At 32.6% G+C, this 24,876-nt stretch overlaps 1 protein-coding gene across 1 annotated transcript in view; it reads left to right on the forward strand.

Moving 5' to 3' along the window:
* The window catches only part of LOC148619842 (U3 small nucleolar RNA-associated protein 6 homolog), a 137,219-nt gene extending 114,308 nt beyond the window's left edge, over positions 1–22,911 (forward strand). Inside the window, exons 17-21 of the mRNA XM_088580178.1 lie at positions 9,102–9,179; positions 10,077–10,183; positions 12,873–12,939; positions 21,307–21,379; positions 22,583–22,911. Of these exons, the coding sequence (XP_088436304.1) occupies positions 9,102–9,179; positions 10,077–10,183; positions 12,873–12,939; positions 21,307–21,379; positions 22,583–22,758 (501 nt within the window). The 3' untranslated portion in view covers positions 22,759–22,911. The remainder of the gene's footprint in view (positions 1–9,101; positions 9,180–10,076; positions 10,184–12,872; positions 12,940–21,306; positions 21,380–22,582) is intronic.
* The last annotated feature ends 1,965 nt before the right edge of the window (positions 22,912–24,876 follow it).

The raw sequence follows: 24,876 nt of genomic DNA on the forward strand, positions 1-24,876 counted from the left end.
CCAAATTTTATTTAGGGTCATGTCCAAAATGCCGAAAGACAAGAAGGTGGGGCCAACTTGACAAGCTGGTGGGAAAATTATCACATGATCAAAAGAATAACTTGAGGAGTGTTAAACTTCTGAAAAGTCAATAAGTTTTACAAAGCCCCTGCTGCTTATTGCGCTCTAAACTTGTGTAATATTTATCTTAAACAATTTTAAACTGCAGATATATTCTTTATGTGTTTACTCTCCATTGTTTGGCCCTGGTTGTTCAAACTTGTTAAAGACTTGGGGTGTTGGTTTTAGACTAAACCTTTTGTTTACATGTTAGAACAGACAGAATAAGAGAGAAGGCTCCTAAGACTATAGTTCAAGGATAAATGTGGTCAATTAGTACTTTGGTTTTTAAAAAGGAGTTAAATGTTGCCCCCTGCCTAGTTTTGCTTTTGTAGAACTTCTACATAAATGCATCTGTCTGGTTCTGTTGGGTTAAATAAGCAAATACCAAAGTGGGCATAAAAAGGGGGTATTAAATCAAAGAGTGGAAGAGTAATCAAGGGAACCAAGATTCTAGCAGAAATCAAAAGAATGGAATCGAGGGACAAAGACCAGACATGGAAAACAGACAAACACAACAAAGAACATAAAATATCCAATATAATACATACAAAGTAACAAAAGCAAATAAGCAATTTTACTCCACTAAAAACTTGGAACATGGACCAGGTGCACTGGTAGGGTAAGGATTAAATAGCGAAGATTGCTTAAACTGACACAAGGACAAACAACAAAAATGTAGTTCACTCAGGGAGCAGCAGGAATAAGTTTTTCATTTATTCAGCCTTGTCTATTCAGAATCAGAAAGTGCAGATTCAAAGAATTTTAGAAGAAATAAAATCCCTATTAGGGGGAGATCCAACCACCAGACTACACCCCCTGGTTTTTCCAATGAAATTTTGTTTCAAGAGATAATTGTGTGAAGGGATAACTCCTTTGTTATAACCATATAGCATGTTTAATTTTAGCAGGTGTAAAGTAGGGTGATTATATGGCAAAAAGATATATGAAGACCAATGGGTGACATTTTCATTCCGGTGGGGTTGTTGTCTCTTTGATATACACCATACATATTCTCGTTATATGAAAAAAATATCTGTTTCTTCCTTTGGGGGATGTTAAGTGTTGTACTAAGTACTTAAGTACAGAGTGAATGTTATGTGTGGAATATATTATATATTTTGGTATAGGAAGATCGACCAGTATAATACTGCAAAATTAGCACCCCACAAAAATTATCTGTGATATGGTAATATGTTTCCTAAGTATTGTTCTTGTTGGGATATTTTTTTCGTGGTTTGGCTCACTCATGAAAACCACAAAAATTGGTATCTCACGAAAAATAGTACTTTCACAGTAATAAAAATTTGTAAAAATTAATTACTTTCTATATGTCTGTCTCCTTTTCAGACACACATATATTTAGGTTTACTCTGCAACTATTTCCACCATAGCTTGGGAGGTAAGAAAAGGCAAGTAAAAATTAATAAACCCCTCAGTCATGAACATTTCCTTACTCATTTTCTAAAATTCCATAATAACTCCAAGTATAAGAAAATATTGTGTTTGTTTTGAAAAAAAAAATGTTTTTTAAAAAAAATTTTATTTTAAAATAAAAATTTTAAAAAATTTGGCCTAAAACAAATATGAACATATATAGAAGTACTTGATGGAATAGAAATTCTACACGAGATTTCTTTGTCTTTTGGATGTGTCAAACAAATTGAAATTATACAAAGATATTAATTTTTTTATCCCTTCAGACTAGTTAACACTCTGCCTGTAGCAAGTCGAAATTTTATATTATGGATTCACTTTTGAAGGCACCTTTGTTGAAAATCAATTTCCTCCTGGGTATAGAATTGTACTGTATTTACAATTGTGAAATTTCTCTATTGTTGAATAAGTACCAACTCTTTCCTGTTCAATATCTCTTTGTTGTGGCAGAAAATAAGTATTCATGTTCTGATCCTCCTACTTTCCGTAACGTAAACAAATAATAGTAAAAGATTTTCTGCTATTCATTGAATATATTGACCAATAATTATATGACAAAAAATCAATTAAGGAAAACATTTTTGGCAGTATCAAATTTTTCTGACGTCAAATTTTGTTTGAACACCTGACCCCTTGCGACATTGATCAGTGAGTTTCTGCCACAAAGTCAGCTTTTCATTGTTTCTATATCGGGACTTAAGTGCCGGAGTCAAACTATTGTCTCAACTGTAAAATATTATTGACATATTTTTGAAAAGCTTTTCTTGTTTATGTTACTTTTAATTGATTTTGAAACAAAAGCTAGGGGATAATTGACTGAGACTATGGTCGGGAAGTCAGTTTCTAAAATTACATGAAATTGTTGATACCATGTTATTGAAGTTCTATAGAATTGCATTAAGAATTCTCGGCTTTACAAACATTCAAGTGGACCCTGAATGCAATGTCACTTAGATGTTTTATTTAGCATCCATTAACATCGATACTTTCCGGAAATATGCAAATTGACAGGTGAAATGAAGCCACGGATCTATTAAAGGCCAATTTACTTTAGTAGTTGCCATGTCCAAACAAAATTTAATGCCAAGTTCAACAGTTTGTAAACGACTAAGTGAACTGTTTTCTTTTCCCTGACAATATAAAGGAAAGAAATCAATGTTTTGTCCCAAACAACTAGCATGGGGACTGTATATTAGATAATACAAAGTGATTTTACTGTCTAGCTTAAATTTGAATTTTGTTGTTTTTGCAAATGAATTAAAAGCAGTTTTGTAAAAATATTTATCCAGACTTTGAATAAATACTTATATAACTTGACAACAAACAGTTAATGGAAAATTCTTCAATGCAATAAATGGAAATTTAGTTTGATAGACTTTTTTTAATGTCATTTAAAAATCCTTTTAAAAATGTTTAAATGTCTCATATTTTTACTACAAATAAATTAAGGGTGCTCTGCAGTTATTGAGTAGAGGAGCTAGTTTACTGTAATGATTTCGATAATGACAGTTTTAAGATATTGTGTGCACCCATATTTATGGAAACCAAACTGACATTTTGAACCCTAATCGAAAATTAAACTAAAGTGCTTGGTCATGTTCACTTGGATGTTTAAGAAAAAAATGCTTGTGTGGTTTATGTACCTTATAATTGTGGCAGTGAGAAACTCGTAGAATTTTTAACCACAATTTGAGTTTAAGCACTTAAAACAGTAGTAGATGAGAATAGTGGAATGTAATTTACCATCATTTAAGGTAATAGGGATCCTAGTATTAAAATTCAGTAATTCAAGAAATAAATAATCTATGTATTAAGAGTTTAAGACAATACTTCCTTGCATATTGATTATTAACTCATTATTGAAGAGTATCAATATGATTATTTTTTTTTATGCCTTACAACAGAATGTTTACCCTAGTCCATCTGTCTCCATGTGTTTGCATGATAACTGAAAACATTTTCACCAATTACAATAAAACTTTGAGAAAATGTTTATATCTATGGTGGTAATATGATAACTTCCAGTTTTTGGCTTTGAAAACACTTGCAGCAACTTGCATGGTGGAAAATTTACTTAGCAGCTCAGTACTCAGTTGCTTTTTTTGAATTTTGCCTAAGCCTTACATGTGCAAGGGCATCATCAAGATGTGTCTCGGATGGTCCTACTTTGAGGTGTTTTGGCTTAACAGATATCAGTGAGTCTATATGGAGTATGGGCATCATCAAGATGTGTCTCGGATGGTCCTACTTTGAGGTGTTTTGGCTTAACAGATATCAGTTAGTCTATATGGAGTATGGGCATCATCAAGATGTGTCTCGGATGGTCCTACTTTGAGGTGTTTTGGCTTAACAGATATCAGTTAGTCTATATGGAGTATGGGCATCATCAAGATGTGTCTCGGATGGTCCTACTTTGAGGTGTTTTGGCTTAACAGATATCAGTGAGTCTATATGGAGTATGGGCATCATCAAGATGTGTCTCGGATGGTCCTACTTTGAGGTGTTTTGGCTTAACAGATATCAGTGAGTCTATATGGAGTATGGGCATCATCAAGATGTGTCTCGGATGGTCCTACTTTAAGTGTTCTGGCTTAACAGACTATAGTGAGTCTATATGGAGTATGGGCTTCTCTTAGTCTAGTACATGTATTATTTTCAGAGGTGTAGGACCCCAGCATCTTGTTTGACGTACAAGAAATATCTACAGGGAAAGGTTATCAACTACAATAAGTTTGATGATATATAGGTAATCTTGTGTATCTGTTTGTAAGTCCTTCCATGTTTCATATAAATGTAGCTTTTCTTGAATATATTTTTTTAGTTAACTTGTGATATTTTTTGTGTTTTATCTGTTTCTTTGTCTTTGTTCCCAGATTTCAAATATCTTGTGATCTTGGTCCTCATTCTTTCTTGAATTGTTGAACAGTTTTTGATGAAACTTGTTATGAAGTTTGGGTATACCTAATATTGGTGTGCATAATTTGATTGTTGTCAAGTGCTTTGAAAAGGAAATAATCCAAGTTAATGGTATACATGTAAGGATCTCAGTTCATAAATGGGGTATTCTTTTTCAAATATTGTCACAGATAAGGTTTTTTGTTTGAATTTTTGATGGTTTGAAGTAACTAAGGTTAATGGTATAATTTGGTGAAGGGTCAGAAAATTAATTTCATGTTTCCCTGCTTCATTAGTTCTCAGTTCATTTTTTAAACATGCATTGTTTACTGTACTTAAATTTGTTCTTAAGATGAAGTCGTCCATCTTTGTGAAACTAATACCTTATTTCTTTTTGCTCCAAGATTATTGACACTATCAGTTGCGACATCACGTGTTAATTTAATTTAAATAAGCGCTCAGTTGCACAAGACTGGCACTTGGGCAGAAGCAAATAATTGCTGCTATTGTTATCAAAATTGTGTTGTGATTGTAATCGGATATTCACAGCTCTTCCCTCTTTGCTGATAGGTGATTTATGGTAGCAACACAATATGGTTTTAAGAAACAACAGTGTTCATTTTGTGTTGTTGAAATTTTTGGCTATATTTGGCTCACCACAGTCAAAATGATCATGAATAACACCTTGGTGTTATTTAATACTATCATTTACAAGTGAATAGAAGAATTTGATGCCCTAGACTTGAGATCAGCAGTAGATACCATTATCGGCTTTCAAATGATTTTTGTCAAATGTAAATCGACAAAATTTATATTCATATTTTTGATTAATTGGACACTAATCCTCTTGCACCATGACTTCGGGTGAACTGTTTTTATTTCATATTTTTGTAAAGATGTTTATTCATCTTTTCATGATCAGATTTTCTTTCATAGTCTGTCTATCCTTTCCTTTTGATTTGCTGACATGCATATTACATGTAATAAAAGCATATTGGGAGATGGATATTGATAAATGCTGACATTTATAGAATTTGCTTTGACTTTACTTTTTTGGCCACACACAATATTTTTGTGTCCCAGATGATATTAAAACTATGTGTAACAGTGGTACAATATAATAGCTGGTACTAAATTTTATGATTTTTTTTTTTTTTTTTATCATAATATCATTTTTTCATTTGAAATGTCTCGAATGCCAAAAAGGACCTTTAAGATCTTTTTATTTTCAATTTCATTGATAGTTGGAACTCCTCAGATTTTTTTTATAAAAACTTGCCAAGATTTCATACCTTTCAAAATTGGCAAAAATATATACTGTAGATATCTGGCTAAATAATACATTCTTGGTACTGTTGTCAATTGGTTAGTTTGAGATTTCAAAGAAAAATAAGGACTACAGAGGTGTCCAGAGAGGAGTTCTATGGACAAAATACACTGGGTGGTAACAAAATATAAAATTCAACTAGCATTACATCTAGGCCCATCTCAGAAGTGTTAACAGTGTTTACTATATCATTGTTCTTTTCAAGCTTTTTTATAGTGTCGTATCAACACATCCATTTGTTCTTTATATTAAAAGTCTTGTGGAATCTCATCCACCAGCAACAACAATAATTGGACAGTTGGGAATAGTTTTTTTTTTCTTTTTTTATATCTGTATCAATTGATAGTAGAGTAGACTAACATATGTTTTCAAATATATATACTACAATTGTACATGGATTAAGACTCTATATACATTTTGTAGTTATTAACAAATTTCAGGTTACGCACATCACGTTTTGTCACGTTTCCGCTATATAGATGACGTATTATCTTTAAACAATCCTAATTTCGGGGATTTGGTACATCGCATCTACCCAAAAGAACTTGTGATAAAGGATACTACAGATACTGTGAAGTCAGCCTCATATCTTTGCCTACAATTAGAAATCGATGGTAAAGGAAAACTATTGACCAAACTTTACGACAAACATGATGACTTTTCATTCAGAATTGTCAACTTTCCTTTGATCTGTGGCAACATCCCTTCAGCTCCTACATATGGAGTGTTCATATCACAACTCATACGTTATGCCAGAGCTTGCCGAAACTAGGCAGACCTTTTGTATCGCGCTAGAACGCTAACAAATAGGCTTTTGGAACAGGGTTATGTTGCTACAAGATTGAAGTCATCACTACAGAAGTTTTATGGTCGTCATCATGAACTCATGGATCGTTATGATGTATCCATCAGCACCATGAAAACTGATTTATTCAACGGGTCATAGTTTGCCTTTCCTCGTTTGTCTACCCCGGACTTGACTTTTTTTGAGCAATTTCAGAAATTTGAACTGTTAGAACAAAACAAATTGTTGCAAGATAATAATCTATAAAAAAAAATTGATTTGGTCTAATATTCAAATATTTACAACAGTTTAAAACAATGTCATTTCAGTGACTGAAAGATGATTCAGCATTTATTGTTTTTTGCTATCATCTCTTAAAATTGCACTTTTATGACTGAAACAAGAATTGATTCAGATGTATTAATGTACTGCTAGATTGCCATTATATGATGACTGTATACAATATATAGATTATTTGTAATAGACAAACATATCATCTATAATTAATGAGACAGTTTTTTTGTGTAACAAGCCATTCAGTCGTTACTAATTAACTAATAACGAGCTCAAGAGACCTGTCATGATATTTCAAGAAAAAAAAATCACTATAATCACCACTCAATGTCAGGATTCAGTTTTATAGTAATTTTAGAGGTAAAACATGAAAAAGTCATTTTTTTATCCCTATTATGTCTTATAGTAGATACTCCCAAGGGTGACAACTCAAGATTTTTTATTGACTGTTCCATTTCACTACAATGAAATGATTTAGTTGACACTATTTACTTGAAGTCTTCCTTAGGGAAGATCAATTTTCTTTAGATTTATGCAGGTAGTTTTTTTTTAATAAACTGCAAAGGTTTTTGATTGTGTGTCAATAATAATAGGACTATTAATATATAATAAGGAATTAATGCATTTTTTAAAAAGGGCATCTGCTTAACAATGTTTTGCAGAATGAAGAACAGTGAACAATGTTTGTAGAAAAAAATTAATTTAATTCTAAATCCAAAATACTCAGTTAAACCTTTGATAAGTGATCTTGCATAAGTAAAGCGAAATCATGGTGACATGAGACAGGTGGTCATTATAAAGATTAATTATACCCCACTTAACATAGTTGCGAAGGGTATAATGTTTTTAACCCGTCAGTCCGTCCGTCAGTCCATCCATCAGTCCATCTTCAGTTTTTCAAACTTTTTTTGTAAATGCTTACAGATATTGACATGATTTTTGGTATATAAGTTCACCATGATAAGTTACAGGTCAAGTTTAACTTTAACTTTTGTTCTGCTACAATGATTTTTACCGGAATTACGGGCCTTGAACTTAGCAAAATTCACAGAAATAACAGTTTTCCTGACCTTTTTTTAACGCTTGTAGATATTGACATGATTTTTGGTGTATAAGTTCACCATGATAAGTTACAGGTCAAGTTTAACTCTTGTTCCGCTCTGATGATTTTTACCGAAATTACTGGCCTTAAACTTAGCAAAATTCACAGGAAAAACGTTTTCCGGACTTTTTCCTTAACGCTTGCAGATATTGACATGATTTTATGGTATATAAATTCGCCATGATAAGTTACAGGTCAGTTTTATGTTTTGTTCTGCTGTGATGATTTTTACCGAAATTACATGCCTTGAACTTAGCAAAATTCACAGAAATAACAGTTTTTCAAATTTTTTTTCTAAATGTTTGCAGATATTGACATGTTTTTTAGTTTAGAAATTAGCCATGATAAGTTACAGGACAAGCTTGTAATTGGTTCCGCTTCAATGATTTTTTTACCAAAATTACTGTCCTTGAACTTAGCTAAATTCACAGAAATAACAGTTTTTCAGACTTTTTTTTTTTAAACGCTTGCAGATTATAACATGATTTTTAGTATATAAGTTCACCATAGAAAGTTACAAGTCAAGTGTATGTTTTGTTCTGCTACGATGATATTTACTAATAGAATTTATTTAGAAGATAAAGGTCTAAAGCCTTAAAAACATTCTTATTCCTCTTTTTATCGGGGTCCTTCTACATGTATTTCTCATGCAAACAAATTTACTTGAGTAACCAACGTGGGGTAAGTGAACGCACTCACTAAGGTTCTTTAATTTTATATAGAATGCAATACATTGGGATGTGTCCATAATCATAGTCTTTTAAGACTGGTTTTTGCTGAATACATGTGATTACAAGATGGGGTTGATTTTACATGTATTGTATAATCAGCCCTTGTTAAGATGCATTTTCTGCAAAACTTACTTATTTTGGTGTTGATTCTGATCTTCTTAAATGTCTGCCCTGGAGTCTGGCCCATGATGCTTTGTCATGCTCTAGAATAATAATAATAATAATCTCTCATCCAATTTCCCATAAAGAGGTCTATTCAATTTTTCAACTTCAGGTTTGTCTATTTATTTTATTTTTAAAATAAATATTACCTTTGGTTGAGAGTTTTAATTTGTGGTTTGACTGAACAATGAAAACCATAAAAATTATTTCCCAACAAAAAATTGTTCTTCCTCAGAACTGTATTGTATTCATCAGGATTTTTTCTTTCAGAAAAGTTTAGAATTATGGAGAATATTACTAGACTTCTGTGTTGCTTGTCAATCTCAGAGAACTGAAGAATTGTTTGAGGTAAATTAAATATTAATGGCCACAATTTGTTGGTGAAGATGTCTAGTGAGTTTGACATATATACCAGTTTTGGTTAAATGTAATTCATCTATCAAAGGAAAAATTGCAGTACATGTTTTTCATTTGTTTTGAAAACACATGAAAATGATATGTTCATGATGTGTTTTTCATATGTTTAAGACTTACACTTTGAATCATGAAATATGTAAATATGAAATCATATGGTCATTATCTGTATTCAGCAGGACTTTATATATAAACTTGAGAACATGTGAATTCATGTGTTTTTTTATGCACAAAAATGAATACTGTATAGTGAGAAATTTTTATGAGGCTCTAATTCTTGCTATATGTGCAAGATTTAAGAAGTCATGAAATAAAAACTCACCAAATTTAAATCCAGATATTCTACATATAACTTCTATTCCATTCAGTTTGAACACATGAAAAATATAAAAACTGCAATAATTTGACACCCCTATTCATAGAGTAAATTGCAAAATTTGCCTGCCCCCACCAAAAAAAATAAAATAAAATAAAATTACCCACTATTATGTATTTCCTTCTTTGTCCTAACATATGTTTTAAAACAGATGTGATAATTCTGTAGTTTTGAAAGAACTTCAAGGGAGTAAAACCAGAACTATTATATACCCATGAATTGTTGTGAAGTTCGATGTTGGAACTTTTTTTATAAGAGCTTCATACAATAAGGATGTAATTGATTTTTTAAATACACCATTTGTTATTTTATCAGTTTTTATATAAAAAATAATTGTTCTCTCATGAGCATTTCCCATCCTGACAATTTTTATATTTTATAAATTTTGCAAGAATTCAAAGTGAATTTGTACCAGAAAAAGATGACTGACATACTTCTGTTGTTACCAATTTCAGCAAGGAATAACTTCCTGTCTCCATGTTGCTGCAACATTAAAAGAGTATTACCTACAATGGATGTTCATGTCTAAAGGAATAATCAAATCCAGGAAACTCTTTAATAGGTAAGTTTTAGGAGTATTGGTGCAGTTTGTAGGTACCTTTTTGTGCTCCAGAATTCACAACTCCCACATCCAATTACCCATGGCAAGTGAAATTTATTCTGTAGTAATATTTGTTAGTTTACGTAGCAGGGATCATTTTTTCCGCAGAAAGTTGATATTCTTACTAATCTTCCAGTAGGCAGAAATCTTTTCAAGAGTACTGTTTAACTTTTTTGCCTATTCTGGCTTTGTATAATTGCTAGTTTCTTTTTTAGAAGACAAATAGCACAAGGGGGTTTAAAGTACACTACTTTCCCCTATTATCTCCAAACTTTCCTCCCTAAATCACTATAATAGTAAAACAAATTGCTGCAATAAATAACATCTTGCCGTCTTTGCTCCAAGTTCCCAACCCTTTAATTCCCACTTCATACCCCCACTTTCCTCCCTTCATTTGTTAAAAAAAATAAAAATAACTGAAAAAAAACCTGCCCACTCTCCTCGCAGTCCCTAAAATTTCCCAATTATCCGCCCAGTCCACTAGCCCACTAACATCGGGGGCTTGGTATTATATTCATGACAATCTAGCTTTAAAACAATATTTGAAGGGTTAGGTCAAAATGTAGTTTCCAAGCCAATTAATGTTCATACATCAGTTTTTGCTTTCCTCTCTCTGGTCTTTAAAAATCTCAGTAAGAGACTGTTGTTTGATTATTATTGATAAAATTAAGAATAAGATGATTGAGGATAAAAAATGTTCTTTATCAGGCAAATTCTAATTAAATCACATGCTTTCTAGTGATTGAATTGGCTCGTTAATTATTTCAGGGAAAAATATTTTATCCCAACATACCAGATTCATCTTGAAAATACATTATATCGAGAACAGATTTAACATCTTTTTGACTTCCAGGGAAAAGTGATTCTTTTACAAAGACTTTAATTGCATCCATATTTGAAAGAAAGATCTTTTATGCTGTAAATTTCTTTTGTGACAAATGTGATTGTTTCTTTGGGGCACCAACACCAAGATTTTAAATGGTGATAACAATTTCAAACCAATTGATTTCCAATGTTGGTAGGAGGCTGCGAGAGGGTTTTTATACTGTTATCAATATTGTAAAGACAGTGTATGATGAGTATTGAGCATGCAAAGCAATCATTATAAAATGTTTTTGCAAATTCATGTCCCGTTAAAATCTTATTTGGGATTACTAGAGATCTAGTCAGGTTGTCAAATTAAGAAATCGTCAGAGCAAGGATCAAAGTTCTGATTATACAATATCCTTAGATTTGGATGGAATTATCCAATTTAATTGCAATGGTTAATGAGGTTTTGGTATGAATCATCTAGTCTAATCATTAAGTTGAATTATCTTTAGTTTTAGATCATCAAATCTTTCAAATTCAATCCCTATTATTAGTATCATAGTGAATTATCAAATTGTCACATGATTGTGCCAAAAGTATGATAGCTTCCCCTGTATGGAGTTCTCATACAACTTCAATGTTTAATTTAATAGCTGTAGAAGTTAATCCTTCCTTCTTTCCTTCCATAGTAATTGGGGGTATGCATAAACACTCAACTTTTCACAAATTATAACCCCAGAAATGTTCAGGCTCCACTTTGCTTGGTTATTAGTTATATCCTCACACAATGAGTGGTTGGTATATTGGAACAACCATATCCTTCCATTCATCATTCATTCTTACGTTCATTCCATCTGTTCTAATCTCCACTCCCAGTGGATGGATTAATTGCAAATTATGCATGCGGTTTTATATAGATGGGACAAGCTTAATAAGCAATTTTGTTTGCTGTCAGGTATCAACTTCCTGTATAAGTTGAGTTACACCTGCACAAAAATGCATGTTTTGTTTACTTCCTCCTTCTGGAATCCCCTGTATTAATGGTCCCCGTCTTACTGCTTTATAATGTTTCTTGAACATCCTGTATAAAACCAACATTTGAATGTTGCTTTATTTTGTATGGTGATTTTAATGTAGTTGTTTATACCACATTATCATGTATCATTCCTTGTCTGTCAGTCTGTCTTTCCCTCAGTAACACTTTTCTGCTTCTATTTGAGGGAGTGCTTCGATATTTTGTATATTGTTTTTGCCTGATGACTCTTACCATGTCTCCCAGTGTCTCTCCTTTCCAGGGTCCTTGCTTATCTACTTTCTGTTTATTGTACAACTTTGTTATATTTTAGGTAATACGTAAATTTGACCGGAATGGTTGAGTGGGGATATTCTTATACATCATCTTCATGTTTTATATATGTTTGGCATGGCAATATAATTTACACATAGAAAGCAATGCAACATCAGCGTGCAATAAATTTCAAAAGTGCACTTGTGCAAATATAGCTAAAATTTGTGATGTTATCGGTGACATAAGTTCATTTTGAACAAGACTAAATTATATTGCTATACAATTAAGGGGTTATTGCATGAATACCGGGGAATATTATCCCGGGTATAATGTATATACATTTATTATACTCGGGATAATATTCTCCGGTATTCATTCAATAACCCTATATTATTGAGGAAACATCCTATTATGTGTCAAATGATGTTTCAGAGCCTCTACATATATAGGTTTAGGTTTTTGGTGATGCTCCATCCCTGTAATAACAGGGACACACTGCTATGTATTTCATTCTTCTTAAAGATTATCATAAGGTTTGATTTTGTTTTTCAGGCTTATTAAGACCAAGCCAGTTTCACTACAACTGTTCTATGAATATTTCAAGATAGAAGACTCACAGGTATAGTTGATATGGAATTTTGACAGATTTTCATAAATTATCAATGAAGTCAAATTAACTATGAATTACGTAATTTATCTGAGAATTTTTAAAAGTACAGGTGAAAAAGGAAACATTTATGAAGTTGATTTATTTTATGTAATTGTTTGTTGGAAGGTTACTCAGTTTTTATTTTATGTTCTGTCGTTCATTTATAATAAATACTAATAAAAGAGTATTACATTGTATTGTGTAACCTGTCTGATTATGGTACCTTAGGACAAGAAAATTATGTCATGTTAGTATAACCCGGTACTTGGCTCTCATGTGTTGGGGAGGTAAACCAAAGAAAAATATAAAAAATTGTGATATTTTATACCCCCCCCCTTTTCAGTGAGTTTGCTGTTTTTTGGAATCACCTTTTCCTTCTGTTCATTATTCCATCCAACAAAATATTTTCATCACAGAATTCTCTGCTTCAGACGAATTGAATTCCAATGTGGTTTGTGGCTCTATATTGATAGGTCATATTTGGAAGCAATTTTGGTTGCTATCTGATAGTTTTTCATTGGTCATATAAATTTTGCTGTTGAAAAAGACATCTTAAAAATAACGGAAAGTTTTCAAATCTTTAATGACTGAAGAATGCTGAAGGTTTACTTGTAGATGTTGTAATACATATTTGATGAAATGAAGCACAATTGATACATTGAAGTAATTGCTACAGAGCAGTTTAAAATTTGGTGTAATGGTCTGCTTCTAATAACATGATTGATTGACTATTTGGGTTTAACGCCCAATTAGCAATATTTCAGCTATATTCGGGCGAGCTTCTAATACAGGTCTTTGACTTCGTCAAAAAAATTTTTTTTAATCCTGAAGTGGTCGCTGATGTCGAGTTGATGCTTTATGTCAGCTGTGGATCAAGATAGGTTACAAATAAGTCTTTTGAGCTATTCCATTCAGTTACTGTGCAATGTGGGGTGTGTCTGTCTTTTTGTCTGTATTTCGTTCTGTTATGCAAGGAGGTACTCATCTCTTATCTGTTACTCCTGAAACTTTCACAGAATTATTATTACATGTTCTCATATTGCACCTCTTATTTATTTAGTAAGATTTTGATGCAAAGCAATTAGGAGATCAAAAGGTGCAATTGTTATCAAATGGGGAAGTTGGGGATATTAATTCATCCAAATTTTTTTTGCAAATCATTACATAAGTTTTGAATTTACTTGTACAAATAGCAAAATTAAACTGTCAAAGTGATATTCTTTTTTTCTGACTGTGTTGTCACTACTGCCTGATTCTTACAGAGGTTAGTACTTAAAGTTTGCTATAATATTGATCTTCTTTCCTTTTAGAGGTTTTTAATGCTATATTTTTTTAAGTGGATATTACAGTGAAACCTTTCTATACCAAACTCCTTTTGGAAGTGTTGAATTTGTTTGGTTTAGACAGATGTTTAGTTTACACAGGTTTGAGATACATTTAAACTAATATAAGAGAGCTTAAAAAATAGCTGTTTTAGGCTGGTTTCTGGTTTACTGGGGATTTGGTTTTAGACAATTTGCTTTTAGTAGGATTTACCTAATGACACACCCATAGCTCGTAAGGTCTCCAGAATTCCCACAAATATTGCCTAAATCAATGCATAGCATTGTAAAGCCAGCATTCCCACAAATATTGCCTAAATCAGTGCATAGCACTGTTGAGCCAGCATTCTCACAAATATTGTCTAAATCAGTGCATAGAATAGTAATTTTTTTGTGAATTTCTTAAAATGAACTTCGCTCTGAAATCGGGAAGAGTGCACCTTTATCTGAATATTCTTGTTTCACATTTGATTTGTGTTGGAATTATCCTGCTTGGCTTTGTTCAGAATTGAAATTGTATAATTGGTACAGTGATTAGTCACATCAAATTATGATAAATCATATTTTTAGATTCATTTTATCCTTTTTGATCTCTGCAAAATTTAAGATTCCAAAGATCATGTTTACAATGATACTCTTGTGCAATAAACAAATTATGATTAAGTTTACAATTTTGATTTTAATTTATATTCTAAAGTGCATAAGATCCTGGGTGGGAAGTGCAATGTAATAATCCAAGGTACATTCTGTGTCCATATTTCTTAGGTTATCTCCGACCGAGTCAACCTTCCTTAATAAAATTATCTTTCTTGTATGATTTATCTCCCCTCTGTGATTTAATTTATCAAAAATTTGTTTATTTACACCAATAAATATCCAACATGTGGGATAACTGAGCAATAATTTATGAATTTTAGGCATAGTGTAAAACATTAGATAAAAAATGGAATGGATTTTTTGTCTGGTTCATTGTGTCTAACTGATTGAAAGAAAAAAAATATTTGTATTTAAAGATGAATGTAACACATTTAGGTTGTATGGAGATAATAGTTCTCAAGGCAGTCCCTTATCACCTTCTAGCCTCATTAATCATGAAAATTAAAAAACACATAAAAATGAGCAAAAACAATAATTATTGTGTAAGTATGAATGATTTCGATAAAACTTAGACCTTAGTAAGGATGTATGATATATATAACAGAAATTTCACCTTTAGGCTTGTTCTACAACTGTTCCAAAGTTAGGAGCTTGATGCATTGAGCCTCTCCATATTGTAAGGCCGCATCAAGATAATTTTTAGATTCTCATCTACACCAACCCATCTCGAAAGGCCCTGTCCTAAATTTTGTTTTTTGATGTTGTTGTTTTTTTTTTCTACAGTGCAAATTTCTATCACTGTTTGTATGCAATAACAACTGACTTCCAGGCAAATTAAAGCTCTATGTTGTGACAAAATATTGTGTTTTGTCACCAATCTCAGGATAGTTTTCATGATTAGTCATAGGATAAGCAGAATCAAAGAAATAAAGCATTGTTATGGCACAAACATCACAGAGAGTTTACAATACCAGAATTTCTATGAATTTCTTCAGATTTTATAGTTTCTGAAAAAAAAATTAAAAAATATAATGCTTCCAGACACCCCCTTTGTTTTGTTACTGGTAGATAAAAATCTTCGAATTTACTTTATGTAATGTGATAAAAAGAAAGTTTTGAAACGAGAATTTAGACTTTTTGATAGCTTTATATATACGCTTACTTCATAAGTCTACATGTATGTTTTAATTTTGCTCATTCTTAAAAATGTTTTTAAAAGTTTCAGTGTTTTACATTATACCATGCACCATACTGTGTATTTCACAATACACCACAATATTTATGTTTTCCATCTTTTGTCCATGTCTATGTTCTGACCTTAGTTTTACAATATGCCACCATATCTATCTTGGATGGTCCATGTTTAAGATAAAGAAACCTTTTTTATTGCCTCAGTTTTCCCTCGTGGGCAGTTTTATGTCTTTTAATTATATAATGAAGGTAAAAAACTGAACAAGGGGCAGTAAAAGTAATCTGTATCGTTGTGTTAGTTTGCCATTAAACTGATATAAGGGTCGTGAGCGTTGGTAATTAAATGAGGAAAAAAGATTATTTTTTTTGTGATGTAGACTTTGTTCTAATATTTAATTAAGGCTCTGGTAAAGAGCATAGAGGTGATGGGAGATATGTTATGGAGGTTTGAAAAAAATAATGTGTCACATTTAATACTCTAGGAGATTTTTATTTTACACATTTTAATATCCTACTTTTCAGAGGTGCATTACTGTAGTACTTCTGTCTGTCTGTGTTTCTGTCTGCCTTCTTGTCTGTCTATCTGTTTGTCTGTCTGCACATTGGAAAACACTTTGTGGGATGTAAAAATGATTTTAAGTGTTTTAGCAATGCTGTTGATTAATTCAGTTGGAGGTATTCAGGAGAAAACACTTCCGAAGGCCTTAATCCAGTATTTCCCATTGATAGACTAGGTGTAGGAGTTCCCACTTCTCTTTCTACGAGTACAATGGGATGGACATTGGGTAGCAGTTCCCACTTCTCTTTGTACATGTACAGTAGGATAGACAGGATGTAGTAGTTCCCACTTCTCTTTCTACAAGTACAGTGGGATGGACGGGGAGTAGCAGTTCCCAATTCTCTTTCTACAAGTACAGTGGGATGGAGGGGGAGTAGCAGTTCCCACTTCTCTTTCTACAAGTACAGTGGGATAGACAGGGCGTAGCAGTTCCCACTTCTATTTCTACAAGTACATTGCAATAGACAGGGCGTAGCAGTTCCCACTTCTATTTCTACAAATACAGTGGGATAGACAGGGCGTAGTAGTTCCCACTTCTCTTTCTACTAGTACAGAGGGATGGATAGTTGGTAGTAGTTTCCTCTTCTCTTTCTGTGACTACAATGGGATATACTGGGGGTAGCAGTTCCCTCTTCTCTTTCTATGAGTACAATGGGATGGACAGGATAGCATTTCCCGATTCTCTTCTTACGGGTATAATGGGGTGGACAGGGGCAGTTTTCTATTTCATTTGAAAGATTAAGTATAAAAATTCTGCATGGAAAACAGGAAAATACTAATTAACTTTATCTTAATGTAAACACATGTTACATGACATTTTCATAAGTGGAGGCCCCAGGAGGCCCAGTCACCTCCTAACATGCTCTAAAAGTTAGTTGATTATATAGAAGAGGAGTGGACTCCCTTTTTGGAATTTCTTAATCTGCCACTGTGCCCTATGCAACTCTTTATTTTAGGTCTAAAATCATTTTAAGGTCTCATACTGATGCCATGATGTGAACTTAAAAAAAAAATGAACTATATTTTATGGTTGAGGAGCACCAGTGCCATGTCAAATCTTTTTTTTCACAGTTTATTCACCTTCAATCATTAGCCAAGACAACCCCCATTAAAAATGTATCTAAATGATAAAATTGCATGCTATTGAGCCATGAATTTGAACTAATTAAAACAAATCCTTTGGTCGGCTTTGTTAAATTTTAATCCAAATATTTTCATTACCTAATTTTTGCTATAAATTGGTATTGTACAAGTATTACAAGTTTAATGACATATTTAAAAAGAGGACTGTTGTAAAAGGTAAATGAACCAGTCTAGATATGCATGCCCCTTGATATTATTAGATCATTATGGCTGTAGACATGCAATGTACCAAATTTCATTAAAATCATTAAATAAATCAAATTTTTTTACTGCTCGCCATTTTTACCTGCATCTCCAACAGTAGAGGCTGGTCTATTAGCTGTTCTTCTCTGTCTGCCTGACATGCCTAGGGGTATCTTCATTGTGTAATCAGTAGGGGGATGACCATTTGATTCTGGGGGGAAATTAATTTTTTGATTGCAAATTTTTGAAAATAAATATTCTGTCCCAAACAAAACTGCTCCTCACTCAGAATCAAATGGGTGTCCCTTAACTCATAAAGAATTGACATGATATTACTCTGACTTTGCACAGTGCTTAGATACAGATTGAAAATGTGCATCTTTTATTATAGAGAAATTTGACAAATGTTTTCTTACATTTTTAGCATCTTGAATTAAGCCCATTTTTTGTCACTTTATGTTGTTGAAGAAACATATTTTGTATAATCTGTAATTCAATAAGTATTGGACCAACATTATTTAAACTTTGTGAAAGTGAAATGATGTCAGACATTCCATCTTCTCTTTTTGGCATTGGGCAATGTAGTAGCCTGGTTCCAGACGAGGGCTTGGCAAATAGTATTTTTATGGTAACTTTATAAATTGCCATTACATGTACATGACGAACGCAAAGAAATTTACATGGTTCATCTTGGAACTGTTGGAAAGATTCTTGACAAAGACTAGATAGATATAAACAATGAACAGAATTGACATAGAAACATTTTACCATTGAGGCTTAAAATTGAGGGGGAAAAATGATAGATTCATTTTCAGCAGTTGAAAACAAATTTATGTATCAAAATTACATTGTATTTGTATTTTTGTTTACGAACCTACATTGGAGTTGTGTCATTGCGATGAATGGACTTTCTGTTGTACTTGTCTGTCTGTACAACTGTTCATCAATGCATACATTGGTTACAACTATATTTTCTGACTAGGTCCATTATTGGATTTTAATGAAACTCATTATATACTTCATCATGTAACACAACTATTCATTTCAAATTTTACAGGAGTTGTGAAAATAAGATGTTTTTTTAGCTTCAAATTTTTTCAACTGTCAGGGATATTATCTTATTATACCCCCACTGAACAATTAGGTGGTATATTGGAATCACCTTATCCATCTGTCAAACATTCTGTCCATCATTCTGTGGTTCAAATTTCAAATTTCATCACAATTATCAGGACTCCCAATGGATGGATTGATTTGAGATTTGACGTGTGGCTTCATATAGATAGAGTGTATTTTGTAAGCAATTTTGGTGCTCCCCCATATCAACTTCCTGTTTCATAAGACTTTGCAATTTTTCACTTCATGAAATGATCGAGAAAATTTTTGTCACAAAATTCTCCATTCCCAGTGGATGGATTGATTTCAAATGTGGTATGCGCCTTTTTATAGATTGGGCATACCTTATAAACGATCAATTTCCTGAGACAAATGGGGGTATACTTTAGTTTAGCAAGACAACATGTGCAACTTCATGTTTGGTTAAATTCTTTGAGGATTCAAGAAACGAGGAATACTTGCAGTTTTATTATGAATTAATAGTAGTTAAGCAAGTTTTTGACACTAACTTTGTCTTACTGCAGATGATTTAGTTACTCTGTGTTGCTATATTTTTCATTACAACCTTAATCTGTAATATATTGAAAATAATTGTTTATTGTGGTATGAAAATTGGATTACATGCATTCAACTGTAATATCACACTATTAAACCAACCAAAGATAACTCTATAGGTTAGAAATTTTCCACAACATTTGTCACGCCTTTACAATATATCTGAGGAAAGCTGATAAAAAAGTCAATTTTTCACAATTCATTGCACTTATAGGACAAATTAGATAAATCTAGCAGAACCGATTTATGGGTATATTTTTATGTTTATCGGCACACTGCTGCATTCAACAAAGAGCTAGATCTCATTTCGGAGATATGATCTGTTTTAATTTGACAGCGAACCATGAAACTGAAGATAGGATTAAAATCTAGCTTGATTTCAAATAGTCGTTTTTACTTTCATTTATAGGAACGTACTGGTACTGTTCAGAAATTAAATAGCGGGAATTGTGCATTGAAATCTTTAATGGATGTTCAATGAGAGATTTTTGAAAAGATGTTGCCGATTTTTGCAGTGTGATAAATGTCATAAGTGTAATGAAATACAAATAAAACAGGATTTGAATTGACAATGTTTTGATTTTTGTATGCTAATCCTTTTTGTGCAGTTTAGTCTTTGAATATCAATGACCTTTGTATAAAAGATTATACTTGGACCTGTTTGAAGATGAATATGTTCATGTATATTTTATTGGAGAAAGAGGCCCAGTAGGACCAATTTGATGATAAATATGTTTATATACAATGTATTTATTTTATTGCAGGGGGGTGAGGGGGGCCCATTTGTAGATTTACCTACAGATCTTTGTGCAAAGGGAGGCAACTCAAGTTTATATAGGATCCAATTTTTATTTTTTTATGTACCTGTTGTACATCCATCTATCCTTGTTTTTGTCCTACCTTCTACAGGTTGTTTAATTATTTTTAATGTTTGTCTTCACATAAGTTTTTCAGCATTTTCTAAATTTGTGTTTCTCACTTTACCAGTAATAATGGTGGCTAATGTGTATCGTGCTGTTTAGGACAGCTATTTATTGTGAATAATTAATGGAAATAAATTTATCACAAAAATAGGTGATTTCATGTTAGTTGCACACTTTAGAGAAATTTTGAAGCTTTTGATGAAATAAAGAAATACTAATGAACAATTTTGTATTGAGGCAAAGACTTCTGGGAAACTCCCATGAGACAAAGTATATAAGTGCTTACTGGCCAGTGCTTCATGGAAAGTTTACCCATTTGCAAAAAATAACTTTCTAACAAAGTTGAAAAAAAATAAAGGGGCAAAAAAGTACCAAATTTGGGAAAAGATAAAACATGAAGTTGCATGCATTGTTGTGTTAGGTATACCCACGATCATATATAGGTACTTCAGTGATGGGATTAGAGGGGGCAATACTACATAATCACATCCCGGCTGAAAATGTCCCTTTAAATCAGAAATTTTTATAAAGAATGTTGAAGAATGGCACGTTGAAATTCAGAAGATTATTAGAAATGGCCTATTCTCACAATTTTAATCCCAATCACTGGAACTTGACATTAGACAACACCTACTCAAATATGGAGCAAGTACAAGACATTAAACAGGTATAAATTGCAGGTGTAGATTACAAATTTATTTTTGATAAGTTAAAAAATGTACATCAATAGAATGGTGATATTTTTCAGCCCTCAACAAAGATTAATACATTGAGAAAGGCCTATGAAGATGCCGTTATGGAGTATGGAACCACAAGCTCAGGTAAATCGCCTTGAAGTGAAATTTGTAGATTGGTTATGATTTTTTTAGAAACAAAGCTGATTATCCTATTTTCATATATTCCAGCTCTTTGTTTGAAACCGGAAGAGAAGGACAAAAAAAAACCATTTGAGTTAGAAAAAAGTCAGATTTTTTTCAAATACTCATGTAATTAGAACAGATATGTTCTTTTTATAAATTCTAAGCCATCTTCTTTAGTCCCCTACGAGCAACTTTCACCAAAGGGGACTTTTAGTTGTGCGCTTTGTTCATCAATCTTTCCCTCCATCTATCTCTGTCAGTTGGCTAATCAGTTTTCTGCACTTTTTTTTTACTATTCAAGGAGGTAGACCTAGGGTAAGGGACATTACTCTTGAAATCAGTGATATGTTTGTATCATATTCAATTTCAACAAAGCCTTTCAAGCTTTCATTTGAAACAGAATGAAATTAGTCCAAGTTACTTTGATGCTTACATGAGATTGATGTAAAATGCTGAATACAAATGGTCCAGTGATTTGTAAGAGTTGTGTCCCTTACCCTAGGACTACCTCCTTAAGAGCAGTACAACCTTTTTGTTGGTCTTAAAATTTTAATGTCCTAAATTCATGTAGTATTATTGCATAATGTTTTTCATAGTGTTCCAAGGCCAGCCATGTTGGGGTGAGATGCGGTCAATATGGAAAGCTTTATGCAATTATACCTGTATTGGCTTTTATAGGGAAAATGTGCAGGAAATTTTTTTCAAAATTTTTCCATAGTACATTTCAACTAAATTTGACCTATCAATATCTTAAAAAAGGCAAACTTTTCAAACACATTAATGGTTATTCCTAGAGATTAAGAGATATAATTACTTGGAGAATGCAATAAAATATCTGCATCTTTTTTTTTATTCATGTGTTTCACCTTGTACACATTTTGCCTGGTTCTTAGACAGAGAAGTACTTAAAATGACATTGGAGCATATGATAAATCTGTCAAATGCATGAAAATGTATAAATACTTACCATATCAAGCACCCATAAATCCAGGTGCCAAAGAAACAGCTAATACTGAACTGGTCAGAACCATGCCAATGTGTATATTTAAAGGATATTTGTCGCATTGGCATACTTTATCATTTTGTATTGTATTGACAGTTTTTCATCATATTTAAGCTGATATTTAACTGTTATTCATAAATGTATTTTATTTGTATTTTTAGATCTGTGGATTGATTTTATCAAGCTGGAAATGAATCATCCTATGGGCAACACTGACAATATTGGCAAACTTCATTATAGAGCACTGAAACAACTAGACGGAGAACTGAATCAACGGTTTGTGACAGAATTTACTCTATTACAGACAGGACATGATACAGAACTTATAGAGGACTAGATTTTTCTTTTGTATGGTGTCCAGTTTATCAAGGAGATACATTTATCAAAGTGTAGGCTCATGGTTCAGTTATTTTCAATGACTTACTAGCATTCTATGTAGAATTGTAGACAAAAGGAATAGAATAAATTAAGTACTGAATACAATAATAAATTATTTAATAAATGGGCTGCAGGGGTGCAAATTTACTTTCAAGGGTTGGAAGTCCTGGACTTTACCAAGTTTCAAATCAATATTAATGGTCCAGTTGAGGGAAGTCTTCAGTAATGTGTCAACAAAAAGGAGTGAAGATCCAGGGCCCTGGTTAATGAAAAATCTAAGGTCATAGGTCAGAAATTGAGGGTCCTGGATTCAAACCCACACTAATATGAACCCTTGTGGTCTTCTTCCACTAACGTTTGTCAAAACAGACTCCAAGAGAAATGAAAAGATAATCTCCATTTTAGACCTTTAATTTCCATTAGATTATTGCACACTAGCACTACTTTAATAATTGATCTTAGCAACAAACATGTAAACACCCAATATGAAAACACTGAGTTCACCAGGTGTTTAACAGATGTGGTGGATAATGGATGATATAAAAATGTTCTCTTTCCTTCCCCAGGACCTGAGTTCACCAGGTGTTTTAGTTGGATAGTGGATGATATAAAAATGTTCTCCATCCTTCCCCAGGACCTGAGTTCACCAGGTGTTTTAGCTGGAAAATGGATGATATAAAAATGTTCTCTTTCCTTCCACAGCACCTGAGTTCACCAGGTGTTTTAGTTGGATAGTGGATGATATAAAAATGTTCTCCTTCCTTCAACAGCACCTGAGTTCACCAGGTGTTTTAGTTGGATTTGTAGTGTTAAATTTCTAATGTTTTTTTTTTACTATACGATTTTCCCTTTGTATGTAGTCCCCCTTGTATTCCCAGCATTGTTTGGTCCAAGGATTTTCATTATACAGTCAGTATTGCTCCTTATAATTGTACTCTGACAATTCTCCCTGCTCTAGTCACACCAAAGACTTTAAAATAAGTAGTCGCTGCTTCTCTGCCAACCAAGCTGTATTAAGATAACAAGAATGACGACTGGTTGGCTGGAGTCAGTATAATGTGTCTTAGTTGGGTGCCATGCTTCCATGCTGGATGTTGCTTCTGTGAGCTAGCACAATAAAGATCCGACTCAGTGTGTCAGTCTAGTACAAAGCTGGATCTGTTCATTTGACCAAGCATTCTCATCCTTAAATGCATGAAATATCTGCCATAAGACCTCAAACCACTATCAATCAACCAATCAATGACAATAAATAAGATATTGTGTGGTAAATTAAATGCATTATACAGTCAGACTAATAGTACAATCACATTTCTTCTACTTACACTACACCAGCTATACACACATACACTTTTCAAAAAAGATATCTTCTTGTGTTTCTAAGGTTGAAGTCAGAAATGCATTCAAAAGACATGAAAACAGAACAACAAAATTACAAAAGCAAAACATGAAAACTCCTACAATTTCTAGAAGGACATGATATAAAAGGAATAACAGGGAAGTAAGAATTTGCAAAAATTGAAGTATAAGAGTCCTGTTATTATATCACCTTGCTGAATGTTGGAGTTATTGCCCTTTTTCAATGTTTTTTGTCATTTTTAATGTTATTTCATTCAAAAATCTCCTCCTCTGACACTACTTGACCAACTGGAACCAAAATTTGTATTAATGTTTTTTGGGGGTATCCTGCATAGAACTGATGTGGGGATTTTTTATTAATTGAAAAACATGGCCGCCATTACTAAATATAGATAAAAGGGGTCCGGCATTAGTTTTTTGCATATATCTCCAAAATTATTAGGTTTAACAAAATTCTGACCCGGATAAAAGTGTTCAGCATGACGAGATCTTCTTGTGGTCAAATTTTCATGATTATCTATTTAGCCATTTGGAATTATTGCCCATTTTTTTAATGTTTTTTTTTTTTGGCTATTTTTAATTTTATGTCTTTCAAAAATCTTCTCTTCTGACACTACTCAACCAACTGGAACCAAACTTTGTATGAATGTTCCTTGCGGTATCCTGCATAGAACTGATGTGGGGATTTTTGATTCGTCAAAAAACATGGCTGCCATTA

The sequence above is a fragment of the Perna viridis genome, chromosome 4 (assembly GCF_037379345.1).
Source record: "Perna viridis isolate PV_CMFRI_1.1 ecotype Kerala chromosome 4, ASM3737934v1, whole genome shotgun sequence".
In the NCBI taxonomy this organism is placed as follows: Eukaryota; Metazoa; Mollusca; class Bivalvia; order Mytilida; family Mytilidae; genus Perna; species Perna viridis.